The 18061-nt window shown below is 40.9% G+C and overlaps 2 protein-coding genes and 1 long non-coding RNA gene across 3 annotated transcripts in view; 1 reads left to right on the top strand and 2 right to left on the bottom strand.

Annotated features, from left to right (window-relative positions):
• LOC115377627 (microfibril-associated glycoprotein 4-like) overlaps positions 1-1959 on the bottom strand; it is a 5020-nt gene extending 3061 nt beyond the window's left edge. The window contains exons 1-4 of the mRNA XM_030077508.1: positions 1854-1959; positions 1589-1644; positions 981-1130; positions 352-390 (exon numbers count right to left, since the gene is read on the bottom strand). Of these exons, the coding sequence (XP_029933368.1) occupies positions 352-390; positions 981-1130; positions 1589-1594 (195 nt within the window). The 5' untranslated portion in view covers positions 1595-1644; positions 1854-1959. The remainder of the gene's footprint in view (positions 1-351; positions 391-980; positions 1131-1588; positions 1645-1853) is intronic.
• Positions 1-14169, top strand: part of LOC115377630 (uncharacterized) — a 21478-nt gene extending 7309 nt beyond the window's left edge. The window contains exon 3 of the long non-coding RNA XR_003930061.1: positions 14159-14169. This is a non-coding gene — a long non-coding RNA (uncharacterized LOC115377630). The remainder of the gene's footprint in view (positions 1-14158) is intronic.
• Positions 10779-18061, bottom strand: part of LOC115377629 (microfibril-associated glycoprotein 4-like) — a 22846-nt gene continuing 15563 nt past the window's right edge. Inside the window, exons 2-5 of the mRNA XM_030077510.1 lie at positions 14962-15000; positions 11760-11856; positions 11157-11324; positions 10779-11064 (exon numbers count right to left, since the gene is read on the bottom strand). Coding sequence (XP_029933370.1) covers positions 10811-11064; positions 11157-11324; positions 11760-11856; positions 14962-14988 — 546 coding nt within the window. The 5' untranslated portion in view covers positions 14989-15000 and the 3' untranslated portion in view covers positions 10779-10810. The remainder of the gene's footprint in view (positions 11065-11156; positions 11325-11759; positions 11857-14961; positions 15001-18061) is intronic.

Raw genomic sequence — 18061 nt, 5'->3', positions numbered from 1 at the left:
CCCACATGCAAACTCATATTTAGCAGGAGAGGCCGAGCCATTTCTCCACCAAGGAGAATAAACTGCACTTCAATCTAAATGAACTAAGTTGTCTAAGTTAATCCTGTTAATCATGACACAGGCCTTTGACAAGACCTGTGTCATGATGTAATAACATGCAAACGGTGTTTGTATTTGCAACAGTATTGTGGAAAGATACCTCGGATATAAAGTTTTAAATTCCATTACAAATAATTAGATAATTGTTAACAGTTATTTATCATGTGATTAGTGACCCATTATCAATATTTAGTTCATAATTAATAGGAAGATGCTTAATGCTCTTGAGCATTTATGGGGAGTGATGCTTACCGTCCACTGGCCTCCTTCTGAAGTCATGTCACAGTACACCTACACACACAGACATGCACACACACAGACATGCACACACACACACACGCACACACACACACACACACACACGTGAATTAATTAATAAATAAATACAATTAAAAAAAAAAAAAAAAAAACTCTCAGAATTTTTTTTTTTTTAAATGTTAACTGGGGAAGTCCCCCTGAATGGAAGGAGGCTAACAGTTAGCATGTGGAGCACTCAGTAACAATGAGAGGAAGGTAGCACCACTACTGTCCTACATAACAGCTAGGAGGGAAATTATAGCACATTTTTCAAATATGGGTGAATTATCCCTTTAATATCAAAGTATCAACCGTAACTGATACAAAGTTCATAATAAGTTGTAAGTCAGCTGATAGTCTGTTGATACCAAGTTGAATATTTACAGGTTGATATGAAGTTAATATAAAAATAGACTCAGTTGTGAAATTCAACTGATACAAAGTTGATGCTTGTTCTAATTCTGTGCCATGATTCACTTTGAAGGAGTGAATCTCACTGTTTTCACATGGTGGTGATCTCATTTTGGAGACAAAATGTGTCTCATATACATCTCCACCTGCGTCCCAGAGAGGATGATGCGTACCTGGACACCAGAGGTGGATCCCACAGGATAGATGGTGTAGACTCCGCTGGTGTTGCTTTTGTCTTTATAGATGTCACTGCAGTCCGCTGGGAGGTCGCAGTAGCAGTGAATCAGGACTGGAGCCAGGACGAGGAACAGGAGCGATTCCAGCTGGGACAGATGGGATGATACGTCACATCTTGTCATGTCTTATTTGGTTAGCTTGGCTTAGGCTGCTTTACACTGTTTTACATGCAAGGGAAGTCCACAATGAGGTGGTCTTCTCATAAAAAAAAAAAATAAATAAATGAAGACAGTTGCAGGGGTGAAGAACCTTTCCTCTGCCAAAAGTCATTATTGTTTGCTAGAAGACCATGTCCAAGTGGATTATCCTGGCTGCTGAATGTAATCCATCTTACACATATCCAGATACAATGTGGAAACAAGACACATGGTAACCCCAGGTGTAAACGGGGTCCCAGTGTGAGTAAACACAACAAGAAAGGTTCAACATCAGAATAAAAGCTGGAAACGAAAGCTAGAGAAAGTTGTCAGTCGCCTGCATATCATCAACAAACCCTCATTCACCCCATTAACACACAGACAAATGCATTAATTCAGCAGGTTACCTTCATTGTGTGATTTCTGTTGAAGTGAGCTGATGAAAATCTTGATGTCCGTCTGTCTGGAAGGTCAAAAGCATCAAGGACAAACAAAAAAATAAGAATAAATGGTAGTAGTAGCACCAGGTGTAGTAACCATCTGGAAGCTTGGTGTATGAGCCTGATCCAGTGTCACAGAATTGGTCTTTTTGACATCTACAAGGAGAGGCATGAGCCCGTTGCTGTGGAGCTGCTCCCCCAGCAAGGTGAGGAGCTACTAAAACCTACTTACTTTAGGAGGTGATGGAAGGAGTGATGCCAAAAAATGTTTGAAAGGCTGTCAAAAGATCCTCTGGGGTTTTGGAGGGTCTTCAACAAAGTCTCAGCAGTGAGGGACACACGTCTTTATACACATCTTTCCTTCCTCCTTATCATGAGTTTATCATCAGTTCACTTAGTGTGAACTGATGATAAACTTGATGATAAATTATTTCACCATATTTGATGATTGTTTTGTGACCCTGCCCATTCAGCATGACTGTTTTCCTCCGAGCATCACTGAGGACATCAGTAGGTATATCCTAACTTCCTATATTCTGTTAGCCAACAGTTCGCAAACAGAATACAGATTATTTTTTGGTTACCCAATATGTGCTGTCCGTTATCACTGAGTCACCCCTTAGTTCTCCTTCATAAACATTCATACTTTACATGCTTAGATCCACATTGGTTTTGATCAGAACTCTTAATCATTACTTTGAATCAGTGTCTTATTATCATTTAACTGAATTATTAAACATTTGATTCCTCAAACTAAGCTTGGTTACATACAATTGTTTAATCGTACTTTAATCATAAGACAACTTCATTATCATTACTTGTTAAATTCATTCCATAGCAGGATTACATGTAGAAAACAGCAAATCTTGTCTTTGGTCACTTGTCAAGGTTCGGCTCTGATTACAGTGACTCTGTGCCAGTTGAATTCACCTCTCCCATGATCACGACTTCTTGCTTAATGTCCTCCTCTCTCAGTGTCGTCTCCCTGGCCTTCCCTGTGTTAGGAGGCAGAGACGCCGCTGCAGACAGTTCTCATGCTCAGATTGGAGAAGAGATCACTGGTCTGGTGACCCTGACAATCTCCTCAATGGAAGGCAACTGATCTGGAATGATAAACTCAGGAGCATCTCCACAATCAGCTTTGTTAGCAGCCATCAGCTTCTGGTACTCTGATGTACTTATTTCCATGGCCTCGACTAAGGCCCTTATGACTGACATAACATTTCATTGTGTCACTTTACACTACATGTTATGTTTGTTTTCGTAACATCGACAGTTCACACAGGAGGACAGCTAGATTCAGTTACATACTCAGCACATATATCAGAAATGAAAGAAAGTGAAACCTGTTAGTAATTAAACATTTGACCTATTAGAGTGTTTTTTAAATGCTGCTGAATATCTTCATTAGGTAGCTGACTGTGTCCACTTTGTGTGATAGGCCAGTCACACACAGCGCCCCTCCCCTGCACACACACACACACACACATACACACACGGCTGTGCACCGCTCACACACGCACACACACACAGACACACAAACACACACACAGAGACACACACACACACACACACACACACACACACAGACATACACACACACACACACACACACACACACACACACACACACACACACATACACACAAACACACACACAAACACACACACACAGCTGTGCTTTTGAGCAGAGTTAGGGTTAGGGGTTAGGGGTTAGGGATTAGGGATTAGGGATTAGGGCTGAATGCGACTCGTGTCTCATCTCTCATAGCCGACACACCGCTCGGGTTGTTGTTGTTTCTTTACCGTCTGCTCACTCTTACTGTCTGGTTTTTGATATAAAGTCAGTTGGAAAACTTTGCTGGTAGTGGACGCGGTGCAGAGTTACAGTCTGAACACACACACACCACTTACACACACATTAGCTGAACACACAAACACACATTATTATTATTATTATTATTATTATTATTATTATTATTTTTAACACTTTATTTATGGTAATTTTCCAATTAAATTACATCAAATATGAGACAATGAGACAGTGACCAATGCATAGACAGTAATAAGAAAGTAAACAAAAAGATAGAGAGAAAAAAAAAAGGCAATGGTAACGCAGACATATAAGATACAATAAAATAAAAAATTAAAAGAGAATTTAATTAAGAGAGAGAGAAAAAAAAAAGTGGGGGGCAAGAGTTACAACAATGACATGCTCCACTGTACAACCGTCTGTGAGCAGGGTAGGTGGTTAAAGAGGGTATCACTGGTCATTCATCTGCTCTAGCACTGGGTTCCATATCCTGAAGAACTTCAGGATATTACCAGAAAGTTTGTATCTCAGTCTCTCCACATGTAGAATGCTGATGAGTAGGGGATGGCCCCCCCTCCTGGATACAAATTGCATTGCATTCTCTGAAAGATAATGTTCTTCAGGAGTTTATTTATAGATGGAACTCTGAAATGATATTTAAAAAGACAGGTAACCCCATTTTAAAGCACATGTTCACAATACGGCATGAGGCTCATGGGACCCTTGGACTGAAAGTGGGACTATCACCCAAAACACCTCTGAAGCAGAATGGACTTATACCCATGACTTTGAATAATAAAATCCTAGAGACTTGGCACCGGAAAGGAATTCAGTATTTGGAGGACTGCTATGAGAGAGGATTTTTCATGTCGTTTGAACAACTGAAGGACAATTACGACCTGTCCAGCAAGTCTTTCTTTTGCTATCTTCAGCTGAGATCTTTCCTCAGATCCATCCTGGGCCCTGGGATGGCTATGCCTGTAATAAGTGAGGTGGAGAATACACTTTTGGAAGGGAATGCATGCAAATTTATTTCTCTAAAGTACGCCCTATTTCTGAATAAGAGCCCAAAGATAGGCTTGAATAAATCTAGAGTGAGATGGGAATCAGATCTTAATGTTACGATTGACGAGCACACCTGGGCAGATTTGTGCCGGAGCAGTATCTCAGTTACAATTAATGCCCGGTATCGATTAACACATTATAATTTTCTCCACCAATTATATTTAACACCAGTGAAAATCCATAAATCTAAACCTGAATTATCAGATACATGTTTAAGGTGCGGCATAGAGGTCAGCTCTTTCCTTCATTGTACCTGGCTCTGTAATAAAGTGAGGCCCTTCTGGCATGACCTCTGTGACACATTATCCAGAATTACAGGAGTAACACTCCCATTAGATCCAGGGCTATGCTTATTAGGGAATTTCGCAAATATTAATGACTCTTCAACCCGACCACAAAAAAAATTTATGAGTATCGCTTTATGTGTGGCCAGGAAATGCATAGCCCTGACATGGAAATCTGATTCCCCTCTACTTATTGATAAGTGGTCCTTGGGAATGAACAGTTGTGTTCCTTTAGAAAAAGTTACATATAACCTGAGGAGAAAACACAAAATTTTTCTTGAAATTTGGCAGCCTTATCTGGATTATATCGATCACTTAACCTCTCATTAATATTCTGATGCAGTGTCTCTCTACTTTGTCTTATTGGATTTGATGCACTGACCTTATTTATTTATTTATTTTTGTATGTATGTAGGTATGTATGTGTGTATGTATATGTGTATGTATGTGTGTATGTACATGTATGCGTGTATGTGTATGTATGTATGTATGTATGTACATATATATATATATATTCTAATTTTGTTTGGGGGGGGGGGGGGGGGGGGGGGGGGATTTGGGACTTTGTTTGTATTTACATGTACTTACTAAATTGAAAAAAAAAAAAAAAAAAGAATGCTGATGAGTTCCCTCAGCCAAGTCTCAAACTTGGGAGCTGAATTAGACTTCCACAGTTTCAGGATACATCTCTTAGCAATCATCATACCATGAATCAAAGCAGTGCGTGTGTTACAGTCCAGGTTTTTCAAAGTGTTGGAGTGTCCCAGCAGAGCGGTTTCAGGGTCAGGTGTTACAGTGATATTAAAGGCAGAAGAAAACCATTGAAAAATGAGGGACCAAAAGTTGTGTAATTTCGGGCAGGACCAGAAGTGATGTGCAAGAGTACCATCTGCTACATTACATTTATTACACAGTGGAGAGAGATTAGGAAGGATTTTATTTAATCTGACTTTAGAGTAATGTAATCTATGAACTATTTTGTACTGGATCAATTGGATTCTTGCATTAATTGAGCAAGATTTAATATTAGCTAGCACCTCCTCCCATGATTCATCCTCAATCTCAATACCAAGCTCACCCTCCCAGGCTTGTTTTATTTTAATAGTTGATGAATCCAGAGTACTTGAAAAGTAACCAACTAATGCTGAGATCAGGTGTTTTGCATCAGGAGGGCCCAGGATAGATTTGAACAATGCAATATTTTCAGGTGGTAATTCATATGACTTAGTAGCCTGTCGGACATAGTGTCTCACTTGTAAATATCTGGAAAAAATGAGATTTTGGAAGAGAAAATTTGGACTGTAGTTGGTTAAAGCAGCCAAAGTGTCCATCAAAATAAAGATCTTTTAGACTAACAATGCCCATCCTGCTCCACTCTCTGAAGGCTATGTCTGTAAGAGATGGTAAAAAGGCATGGTTCTGCCAGATTGGAGTGTTTACAGAGGTGTCTGGAAGCCCACAGCCTTTTCTAATTTGATTCCAAATCCTTTGAGTATTTGACAGAACAAAATGATCCTTCCTATAGACTGCAGAGGGCCTTGGGGAAGAGAAGAGGAGAGCAGGGAGAGAAGTCTTGCGAGTTAGGCTTTTTTCAATGGCTAACCAAGGAGGTAGGATGAGCCCGTCCATACTCTCAAAGCCATACTGCCAGTACACCATAACTCTGACATTGGCAGCCCAGTAGTAATCCAAAAAACACGGCAGACCTAGACCCCCACATTCCCTTGATTTTTGAAGGTGGCTTTTAGAAATCCTATGTGTTTTGTACCCCCAGACAAAGGGCAAGATAATGGAGTCGAGAAGCTTAAAAAAAGACTTGGGAATAAAAACAGGGATGTCCTGAAATAAATACAAAAATCTTGGCAGCGAGACCATTTTGATAGCGTTTACCCGACCGATTAAGGACAAAGGCAGTGTTCTCCATTTTTCTGTTTTCTTTGAGTTTGTTCAATTTTTCCATGAAATTTAATTTGAAAAGGGCGCTAGTTTTTTTTTATATTTCAATGCCCAGGTATTTCACATAGTCGGAGGCTATTCTGAATTGTGTTGACGACAGGAATAGTGGGTCCAGGTCATTAGCTAATGGTATGAGCTCGCTTTTCTGCCAGTTGATAGTATAACCGGAAACCTCTCCAAATGAATTGATAAGCTGGAGTAAATGTGGTATTGACTGTTCAGGGTCGGATACAAAAAGGGCCACATCGTCCGCGTATAAAGAAATCTTATGATCAACTCCACCTAGTGTTATAGGTTTAATATGGGCATGCTCCCTCACACTTATTGCCAGAGGTTCAATAGCCAATGCAAAGAGTAGTGGCGAGAGGGGGCACCCCTGCCGTGTCCCCCTCTGTAAAGGGAAGGAGGGTGACCTGTCCAGGTTAGTGAGAACGGCTGCTGTAGGTTGAACATATAACATGCGTACCCAGGAAATAAAGGATGGGCCGAGACCAAACTTTTCCAAAACCCTCAACAGATTTCCAAAAACCCTCAACACTCCACCTGATCAAAAGCTTTCTCCGCATCTAGACACAGGATAGCTTGCTTAGAAAGTTTGTCGAAAGGATTATACATAATATCCATAACCCATCTAACATTAAAGAAGGAGAATCGATTTGGGATAAAACCCATCTGATCATTGTGAATGATGGATTCTATACATTTATTCAACCTATTTGCAAGTATTTTGGTGAGTATTTTAAAATCTATGTTAAGCACGGAGATTGGGCGGTATGACGAAGGCTCTGTTTCATCTCTGTCCTGCTTCAGCAAGAGCGATATGTTGGCTTCGTACAAAGTTGGAGGCAGTCTTTCAGATTCCATCCAGAGTGGGAAAACATTCTGTGCAAAATTGGAGTTATCTGGTTTGCAAATTTCTTATAAAATTCAATGTTAAAACCATCAGATCCTGGGCTTTTCCCATTTTGCATTGATCTGATAGAATCTAATATTTCTTCCATAGATAGTTTTGCGTTAAGAGCCTCGCATGAGGTGTCATCTGGTCTTGGTATGTTTAGGTTTTTTAACCAGTTATCCACATCACCTTTAGCTTTAGATTTATATAGCTCCTCATAATATTCTTTAAAGCGGGAGTTTATCAGCTTAGGGTCTGTTAAAGTTACTCCAGAGCGAGATTTTATTTTGTGGATAGCCCTACTGGCCTGTTGTCCTCTAAGCTGGCGAGCTAGAAGTGTGTGAGGTTTGTCCCCGAGCTCGAAATATTTCCTCCTAAGTCACAGAAGCTGGTCACAAACCTGGCGTGATAAGATCGTGTTATATTCATATTTAAGCTTAACAATGTCATTCAGAGTTTGAGAGTTACCTGTGTTTCTATATGATGATTCTAATTGTGAGATCTCGGAGTCAATTTCATCCAGCCTTGTCTTATTTGACTTATTCGAGGCTGCCTCATATGCAATAATATGTCCTCTCATAACGGCTTTGAATGATTCCCAGAAGATGGAGTCCAAAACATCTGAGGTGTCATTATTCTCAAAGTATTATGTGATTTTTAATGACATGTGCTTACAAAAATTTTCATCAGTTAACAAAGATGGGCAGAGATGCCAGGAGGAGCACTGCCTAGGTTTTTTTTTGTGTTTGTTGGAAAAAAAAAGAATATTCTCTCTCTGTCGGGTGTTGGAGCCGCCATATATCGACCAAGTTAGTGGAAATGATAATATTATTCAGGACCGTGGAAGCGTTAGAGGGGTTACATATTTTGCTAGCTGACCTATCAAGATGGAGATCAAGTATTACATTGTGGTCCCCAGCAACTATTAAATTTGTGTTTGAGACGTCAGGTAACTTCTCAAAGGTTTTTCTGAAAAAAGCTGCATCATCAATATTAGGCCCATAAATGTTCAGCAGCGTTACATGAATAGAATAGAGATGTCCTGTTACAATGATGTATCCACCGTTCGGATCACATAGTGTTGATATGTGTTTAAAAGGTATGTTTTTACGAATGATAATTGCAACGCCTCGAGCTTTACTTGAGAACGTGGATTGAAATATTTGGTCTGCCCAGCTGCAACATAAACGCTTCTGTTCAGATGGTCTAATATGAGACTCTTGCAGGAACGACACATCGGCAGCGAGAGAGTTGAGGTGTGCAAAAACCTTAGAATGCTTAATTGAATGACCTAAGCCACGAACATTCCAGCTGACCAAATTGATACCCTCATCTTTACCTCTAGGAGTCATGGAAAAGTGAAAATTATATTATATGTACAGTAACATGGAAAATTGCCCCAACTAAAAAAAAACTCAGGGATACTCAGAAAAACAGATAAAGTGAACTTACATTTACCCATCCCAAACTCCCACTTTCCCAAACAAAGAGGGAGAAAATGTTCTAACATGCTGTCTACAGGTGTCCTATACTAGTCAACAACTAACCAGTATAACCGCTAGTTAACGGTAGCTAACATAAAAGCGGCAATCCCCTCCGATATCAGATAGTAAACAACAAAACATTTCTGTAACAAAAATTTAAGGCACATATGTAAATGTCAAAACATGCATATGCAAATTGTTTGCACTAAATGACCAAAACCAAACACATCTGGCACTTAGTGTTACTCAGTATTAAGGAGCCAGGCACTTTGCAAAATGGTCTGCTGAGAGTAGGGAACACTGGAAAGGAACAACTATGTTTTACAACAGTCCAGTATTGTAACATTACCCTACAGCTGCAGGTCTGTGCCACAGCATGATACAGCAGCCGGCGTGAATCAGACAGTCTAGAGCAAAGACATCACCCCTCCTTGGCAGCACGGTAATCGAGCAGGAGGAGATCGGCGTCTTCTGGGGTGTTGAAGATCATGTCGATGTCGGTGCCTTTAGTGACTCGGAGCCGTGCAGGGTGGAAAAATCCGGTGCGCATCCCAGCGTTGTTGAATTTTTTCTTTACATCCTCGAATGGCTGGCGCTGCTTCATGGTCTCCGCTGGATAATCGGGGTATATGTGGATCCGTGCCCCATCGTAGGTCAGCGGGGAGTTCTCCCGTGCCAGCCGCAGTATTTTCTCCTTCACTCGAAAGCTGTGAATCCTGTCGCTCCTTCAGCGACAGACTGCTTCACCCAAAGTGTGTGAAGGAACGCTATCGCAGGTCCTTCCTTCCTGCAGCCGTCAGACTCTATATATATATATATATATATATATATGTCTCTCTCTCTAGTACTTCATAATTGCCTACTGCATGTGTTGCATTCATTGATGCACTTAAGAAAATTCATGTTCTGTGTTTATAAAAAACTTGTTCTGTAAATAGTTAATCCACTATTGTGATCAAAAACATTGATCTGAAGCTCAATTCTGAGGCTGTTCTGTAAATAGTTTTCTAATAAATATAGCAACTTCTGATCAACCTGTATCAATTTCAGGCTTAAAATAACACACTGGTTAACCCCCACCCATTCCTGGTCAAACTACACCAACTTCCGGTTTAAGCCACACCCACTTCTGGTTTAGGCCCCGCCCGCTCCAAGTATGGATACGGCTACGGATAATGTAGATGGTTAAGCAGATACAGATTCAGATACAGATAGTGATGTATGTGATATTTCAGTTTTTTCTTTTTTAATACATTTACAAAAATTTCTTCAATTCTGTTTTCTCTAGTCATTATAGGGTACTGAATGTAGACTAATGAGAGGAAAAATGAATTTAAGTGATTGTATGATCAGGCTGCAACATGACAAAAGTGATAAAACTGAAGGGGGTCTGAATACTTTCTGAATGCATTGTATATAATATATATCAGTAACATAAGAATCCATGAGGGAGGCAGAAATACACAGGAGACAAGTAAACACACCAGACCAGAGCAGCTTTCTGCTCAGCTTGTCCTTTATTGTCACCACACAGCAGATCATCACATTCAGAGTAATGCTCACTACTGCAGCTGTCAGGACTCATTCAGAGAAAGCTGAAGTAGAGAAAGCAGAGAAAACTGTTTGAGTGACTTATCTGAGGTCTAATTCATTCTGATCAGTATTCTGCTGCATGTGGACGTCCTGGAAGAACTACTTCACAGGACGGATCTTCATGCTGAAGGACTTCAGGGAGTAGTCACGGCCCTTCCAATGGTACCACTCAACTCCGACATAGCTGATGGTGCTGTCAGCCCCCCGTCGATAAATCCCATTGGGGTTTGCATAGTGACAACCGTTGTACCAGAAAGCCCCCAAGCGAAGTCGAGCACAGTGCTTACTTGAGGCATCCTGGTCTTTGTCCATAGTGGAGAACTTCTGTCCATTGTGATAAGCCAGAGAGTCTCCTGTAGAAACACAATCAGAAACAGTTCATACAATTACAATACTGCTACTGCTTCTATTATTAATTTTATTTATACTGCCACTGCTAGCTCACCTGCTCCTCCATCAGTGAAACCAGACACTTGCAGTTTGTATCCGTAGCTCTCTGGATCAATGGAGAACGAGGAGTAGCGGGCAGACACTTTCTTTCCATCGAAGTCCTCCATATCAACCAGCAGCTCATACCTTTGTCTCAGTGTCAGGTGGAAGATGTTCTCAAGACCTGAACACGCAAACACACACAGAAACACAGATATACACACAGATACACACACAAACACACACAAAAATCCGTGCAGTTGTAACTGCAGGTGTTAAAAGGCAAAATGCAGCCCAATATTGTGTCACAATCGACTGGCTGCTCAACCAGAGGAAAGCGTGTCAGTGTCACGTTTTGCGCCGACGAGGCATCACACATTATAGCTTCTTTGCTCGTTAGGTAACCTTGGCTGAGACTTGCTTAAGGTGTGTTAAGGTTAGGGTTAGGTTCTCTGTCGCTCCCTCTATACCACGTCACATTACTGCTCCTTTATAAAAAGTTGTATTTTTTAACCTTTCCTATGGTGGACCAGTGGGTCCATCACACGCTTGATGCCTTGATACTGGGCTGCAAAATGAGAAGGTGCACACTGATGTTAACTAGATATCAGTCTCTCACCGAGCCAGTACTCTCCAGCAGCGACACCAAAGCCCGTCTTGTAGTCACACCAGGGCCTGTAGAAGTTCTGTGAGCCGTCCATCCTCCTCTGGATCACCTGAGGGGGGAGGAGCCAAAATATCTGCTGACTCAGGTATCCACAGATAAAGACCATGTCATGTTAACACTGAATACATACATGAATTGGTGATATAGCGATCTGATCTGATCCAGTCGATATAATGCAGCCTGACTGATTATACATTGACTGAGGAATTGACTGATACACTGGTTTTCTATGGAAAGACCATCAATTGAATTGTAGTGTAACATTAATAGTAATGACACTGATCATGAATATTATAAGGAAGTTATTTATAGTGAAGTGCTAATGATGAACAAATCATTAGAACTTTTTGTAAGTGATTGGCTGTACTATTCTAACGTATCACAAATATCCATGAAGATGAATTAACTGTGAAATATTAAAGAACAAATCAGTAAATGAAAACTTAATGATACACTACTCACAAAAAGTTAGGGATATTTGGCTTTCGGGTGAAATTTACGGAAAATGTACAAAGTTCACGCTACAGTGATATTATATCATGAAAGTAGGCCATTTAAGTAGAAGCATACACTGGTGTATATTTAGATTTATTTGCATGTAGATTTATTTATTTTAAAAGAAAGAAATGGGACAGTACATGTTAATGCACATATAAATGTAAACACGTGAGATTGTAGCCATGTGGCTAATTTCCATCTCTAGTCCCATTGGCAGGTTGGTGTTGTGCAACGTTCATTCACAATAACAACAAAACAAAACAGAACAAGACAAAACAAACAATATAGTTGATCATAAAATGGTGATTTCCTCATCTCAAACAATTTCTTGAAACAAAAGCCAAAAACAGTGGTGGATATACCACAACAAAAAATGTCAATGTCTCAATAACTTGTCATGTGCCCTTGAGCATCAATTACAGCTTGACAACGACGTCTCAGGCTGTTCACAAGTCCACTTATTGTCTGCTGAGGCATGGCATCCCACTCTTCTTGAAGGGTGGCCCTCAGGTCATTGAGGTTCTGGAGTACAGAGCTCCGAGCCTCTACACGGCGACTCAGCTGATCCCATAAGTTTTCTATGGGATGCAGGTCTGGACAAAGTGCAGGCCACTCCATTTGAGGTACCCCAGTTTCCAGCAGTCGTTCCCTAATGATACGACCTCGATGAGCTGGAGCATTGTCGTCCATGAAGATGAAATTAGGCCTGTGTTGTTCATGCAGGGGCACAATGACTGGATTAATGATGTTATTCAGGTAGTATGGGCTTGTCACTGTACCATTCACAAAGTGTAGGGCAGTTCTGTACTGACTAGACACACCTGCCCACACAGTAACACCACCACCACCAAAGGCTCGTCTGGTGACAACAGTGGCTGATGCATAGTGCTCTCCTTGACGTCTCCAACATCGTTGGCGGCCATCATTTCTGCTCAACATGAATCGGCTTTCATCAGAGAACAGCACTGAGGCCCACTGGTCCCTCGTCCAGCATAAATGCTCCCTGGCCCATGCAAGACGATGACACCTGTGCCTGGTGGTGTGGTCAGGTACCCTTGCAGGTCGTCTAGCACGCAGACCATGCTGATGTAAACGGTTTCGAATGGTCTGACGTGACACTTGGGTGCCTCTCACCTCCCTTAAACGTGCCTGGAGTTGAGTGGCATTCATCATCCAGTTCCGCAGGGCACCGTTCACAATGAAGCGGTCATCAGTGTGGGATGTGGCCAAAGGACGTCCACTTCTATGCCTTTCTGTGACTCTTCCAGTCTCTCTGTATCTCTGTTGCAACCTGCTGATGACACTCTGTGACACTCTAAGCTCAGTGGCCACTTCCGTCTGAGAACATCCTGTTTGAAGCCTCGCAATGGCGAGGTGCTGCTGATCAATTGTTAGGTGTCGTCTTGGTCTCATGATGTCAAAATGTGAACAGCATGATGAGGAGGACTGTTTAAATACCAATTCTAATTGAACCAGGAAATTTATTGGTCGATTCATGGATCAAACACCTGTTGTGAATTTTGCCATTAAGCTCCTTGTTAGAGAACAGCAACTTGTGCAGAAAGTACTGAAACATTGAACAGTTGGACATGTGCATTCAAAAGTTAACAGAAGGTTACATTAAGTTCACCTGTAAAGGTTAGAATGCATTATAGTTTCATCCTGAAATTTCACTCGAAAGCCGAATATCCCTAACTTTTTGTGAGTAGTGTATGTTTGATATGTTATGAATAATTAGAAACGGCCAGTAGTAAGTCATTTAAAACAAATTAGTTGATGATGAACAAATCAACATAAAACATTAACACACCACTTTAAATGCTCAGTTTAACATCTCACAAATATGTTTTCAGTAATCTACAGATGATTAGTTAATTATGACATTCATGAACAAATCATTGGTTAATGTTTGGCTAATTAATTATTGTCAGACCTTTGCTCATGATTTTTAAATTATTATTCCATAATTGACAAACCATTTGTAGATGATTTAAAACATGTTTGTGATATGTTAACATAGTAAAGTAAGCATTTACAAAAGTATATTAACATTTTGTAAATGAATTGTTCATCATCAACTAATTTCTCAAAAATTTCTTAGTAATGATTTTTATGAAATGATGTTACAGAGATTTGTTACCTTTCACAAATAATTGGTGAAAGATTTTTTTTTTTTTTTGGCATCATCAAAGTTTATTGATATAGCAATTTTCATTCTAGTAAATGTAATTCAAAGCATGGAAAAAAAGCGAGAAAAAAGATAATAAAAACCTGATTTTAAAGACATACAAATGGACCCTTGGAAAACCCCACATGCAAACTCATATTTAGCAGGAGAGGCCGAGCCATTTCTCCACCAAGGAGAATAAACTGCACTCTCAATCTAAATGAAGTAAGTTGTCTAAGTTAATCCTGTTAATCATGAGACAGGCCTTTGACAAGACCTGTCTCATGATGTAATAACATGCAAATGGTGTTTGTATTTGCAACAGTTTTGTGGAAAGATACCTCGGCTATAAAGTTTTAAGTTTCATTACAAATAATTAGGTACTCATTTACAGTTATTTATGATGTGATTATTTATTATTGATATTTAGTTCGTAATTAACAGGTAGTTGGTTAATGCTCTTGAACGTTTATGGGGAGTGATGCTTACCGTCCAATGGCCTCCTTCTGAAGTCATGTCACAGTACACCTACACACACACACACACACACACACACATAATTGAATTAATTAATGAAGAAATAGACTTAACAAAATAAACATTTGATGAGAAAATATATTTTTAAAACGTTAGCTGGGGGGAAGTCCCCCTGAATGGCAGGAGGCTAACAGTTAGCTTGTGGAGCACTCAGTAACAATTGCCCCTTTTCCACCAAAAAGAACCTGGTGCTAGTTCGGTGCTGGTGCTAGAGCCGGTGCTTAACTGGTGCCAACAAAGAACCAGTTTGCTTTTCCACCGGCCAACGGCCAGCCAGAGCCAAGTCAGAGCCACGTCATTACGTCAGCGGAAAACGTGATGACGAGGGTGTCCAAGCGTCTGATTCCGTGCGGAATCACAATAACAAACATGGACGACAAACAGACGTAGCGATGCAAATACTACTTGTGTCTTTACAAGCCTACATTGCAATGCAGAGGCAAAAAACGCAATTATTGCCAGCTACCCGTTGTATTCGAGGCCGGAACGAATGACGACTATGTTTAGCTATACATTTATAGCGTTTGCTGTTCCTGTTTGGGTCTGTAACCCCGCCCACCAATGACGTGGTGGGTCACATCATCGGGTCTTTCTCTGGCTCCCGTTTAGCCCCTGCTCGAAGTTGGAGCTTGCCTGGAACCGGTTTGGAACCAGTTTGGCCCGTGTTTGGGCGGTGGAAAAACAAAAAACTGGTGCTAAGTCAGGCACCGGCTCCGAACCAGCCCTGGAACCTCTTTGGTGTAAAAGGGGTAAATGAGAGGAAGGTAGCACCACTGCTGTCCTGCATAACAGCTAGGAGGGAAATTATAGCACATTTTTCAAATATGGGTGAACTATCCCTTTAATTTCAAAGTTAGTATCGACCGTAACTGATACAAAGCTCACATGTTGAAAGTCAACTGACCGTCTGTTGATACCAAGTTGAATATTTAGCCCTAAAGGATACAAACAATCCCATCTGGGTTCTTCAACTATAAATAAGTTTAACTTCTTGACTCAGTCTGCAAATATCAATTTAGTCAAACTACCAGTAAGCTACTGCAAAATGTTGTTAACCCTCTGTTTGAATTACATGTAGTGACACTACTCCACCCTGAGGACTACTAAGAGCTGCTCTGACATGCTGTAACTTGTTCTAATTCTGTGCCATGATTCAATTTGAGGGAATGAATCTCACTGTTTTCACATGGTGGCGATCTCATTTTGGAGACAAAATGTGTCTCATATACATCTCCACCTGCGTCCCAGAGAGGATGAAGCGTACCTGGACACCAGAGGTGGACCCGACAGGATAGATGGTGTAGACTCCGCTGGTGTTGCTTTTGTCTTTATAGATGTCACTGCAGTCCGCTGGGAGGTCGCAGTAGCAGTGAATCAGGACTGGAGCCAGGACAAGGAACAGGAGCGATTCCAGCTGGGACAGATGGGATGATACGTCACATCTTGTCATGTCTTACTTGGTTAGCTTGGCTTAGGCTGCTTTACACTGTTTTACATGCAAGGGAAGGTCCACAGTGAGGTGGTCTTTTTATAAAAAAAAAAAATAAAGACAGTTGCCGGGGTGAAGAACCTTTCCCCTGCCAAAAATCATTACTGTTTGCTAGAAGACCATGTCCAAGTGGATTATCCTGGCTGCTAAATCTAATCCATTTTACGCATATTCAGATACAATGTGGAAACAAGACACATGGTAACCCCAGGTATAAGAAGAAAGGTTCAACCTCAGAATAAAAGCTGGAAACTAAAGCTAGAGAAAGTTGTCAGTCATCTGCATATCATCAACAAACCCTCATTCACCCCATTAACACAGACAGATGCATTAATTCACCAAGTTACCTTCATTGTGTGATTTCTGCTGAAGTGAGCTGATGAAAATCTTGATGTCCGTCTGTCTGGAAGATCAAAAGCATAAAGGACAAACAAAAAAATAAGAATAAATAGTAGCAGTAGCACCAGGTGTAGTAACCATCTGGAGGCTTGGTGGATGATCCTGATCCAGTGTCACAGAATTGGTCTTTTTGACATCTACAAGGAGAGGCATGAGCCCGTTGCTGTGGAGCTGCTCCCCCAGCAAGGTGAGGAGCTACTAAAACCTACTTACTTTAGGAGGTGATGGAAGGAGTGATGCCAAAAAATGTTTTTTTAGGCTGTCAAAAGATCCTCTGGGGTTTTGGAGGGTCTTCAACAAAGTCTCAGCAGTGAGGGACACACGTCTTTATACACATCTTTCCTCCCTCCTTCAAACGAGTTTATCATCAGATCATAAGTAACATGTTAAATTATTTCACCATATTTGATGATTGTTTTGTGATCCTGCACGTTCAGCGTGACTGTTTTCCTCCAAGCATCACTGAGCACATCAGTACGTATGTCCTAACTTCCTGTATTCTGTTAGCCAACAGTTAGCAAACAGAATACAGAGTATTGCTTGGATTAATTACCCAACATGTGCTGTCCGTTAACACTGAGTCACCCCTTAGTTCTCCTTCATAAACATTCACACTTTACAAGCTTAGATCCACATTGGATTTGATCAGAACTCTTAATCATTATTTTGAATCAGTGTCTTATTATCATTTAACTGAATTATTAAACATTTGATTCCTCAAACTAAGTTTGGTTACATACAATTGTTTAATCGTACTTTAATCATAAGACAACTTCATTATCATTACTTGTTAAATTCATTCCATAGCAGGATTACATGTAGAAAACAGTAAATCTTGTCTTTGTCACTTGTCAAGGTTCGGCTCTGATTACAGTGACTCTTTGCCAGTTGAACTCACCTCTCCCATGATCACGACTTCTTGCTTGATGTCCTCCTCTCTCAGTGTCGTCTCCCTGGCCTTCCCTGTGTTAGGAGGCAGAGACGCCGCTGCAGACAGTTCTCATGCTCAGATTGGAGAAGAGATCACTGGTCGTGCTCGAGTTTTGAGCCTTTGTGAGCTCAGACTCTGATGTTGGACCAGAGGGCCCGACTCACAGTCTGCGTTCTAGTTGATCCCAAATGTGTTGGATGGGGTTGAGGTCGGGGCTCTGTGTGGGCCGCTCA

The sequence above is a fragment of the Myripristis murdjan genome, chromosome 19 (genome assembly GCF_902150065.1).
Source record: "Myripristis murdjan chromosome 19, fMyrMur1.1, whole genome shotgun sequence".
Taxonomy (NCBI): domain Eukaryota; kingdom Metazoa; phylum Chordata; class Actinopteri; order Holocentriformes; family Holocentridae; genus Myripristis; species Myripristis murdjan.
Note: the sequence above shows the minus strand (reverse complement) of the source record. Positions and strands in the feature narration are given on the sequence as shown.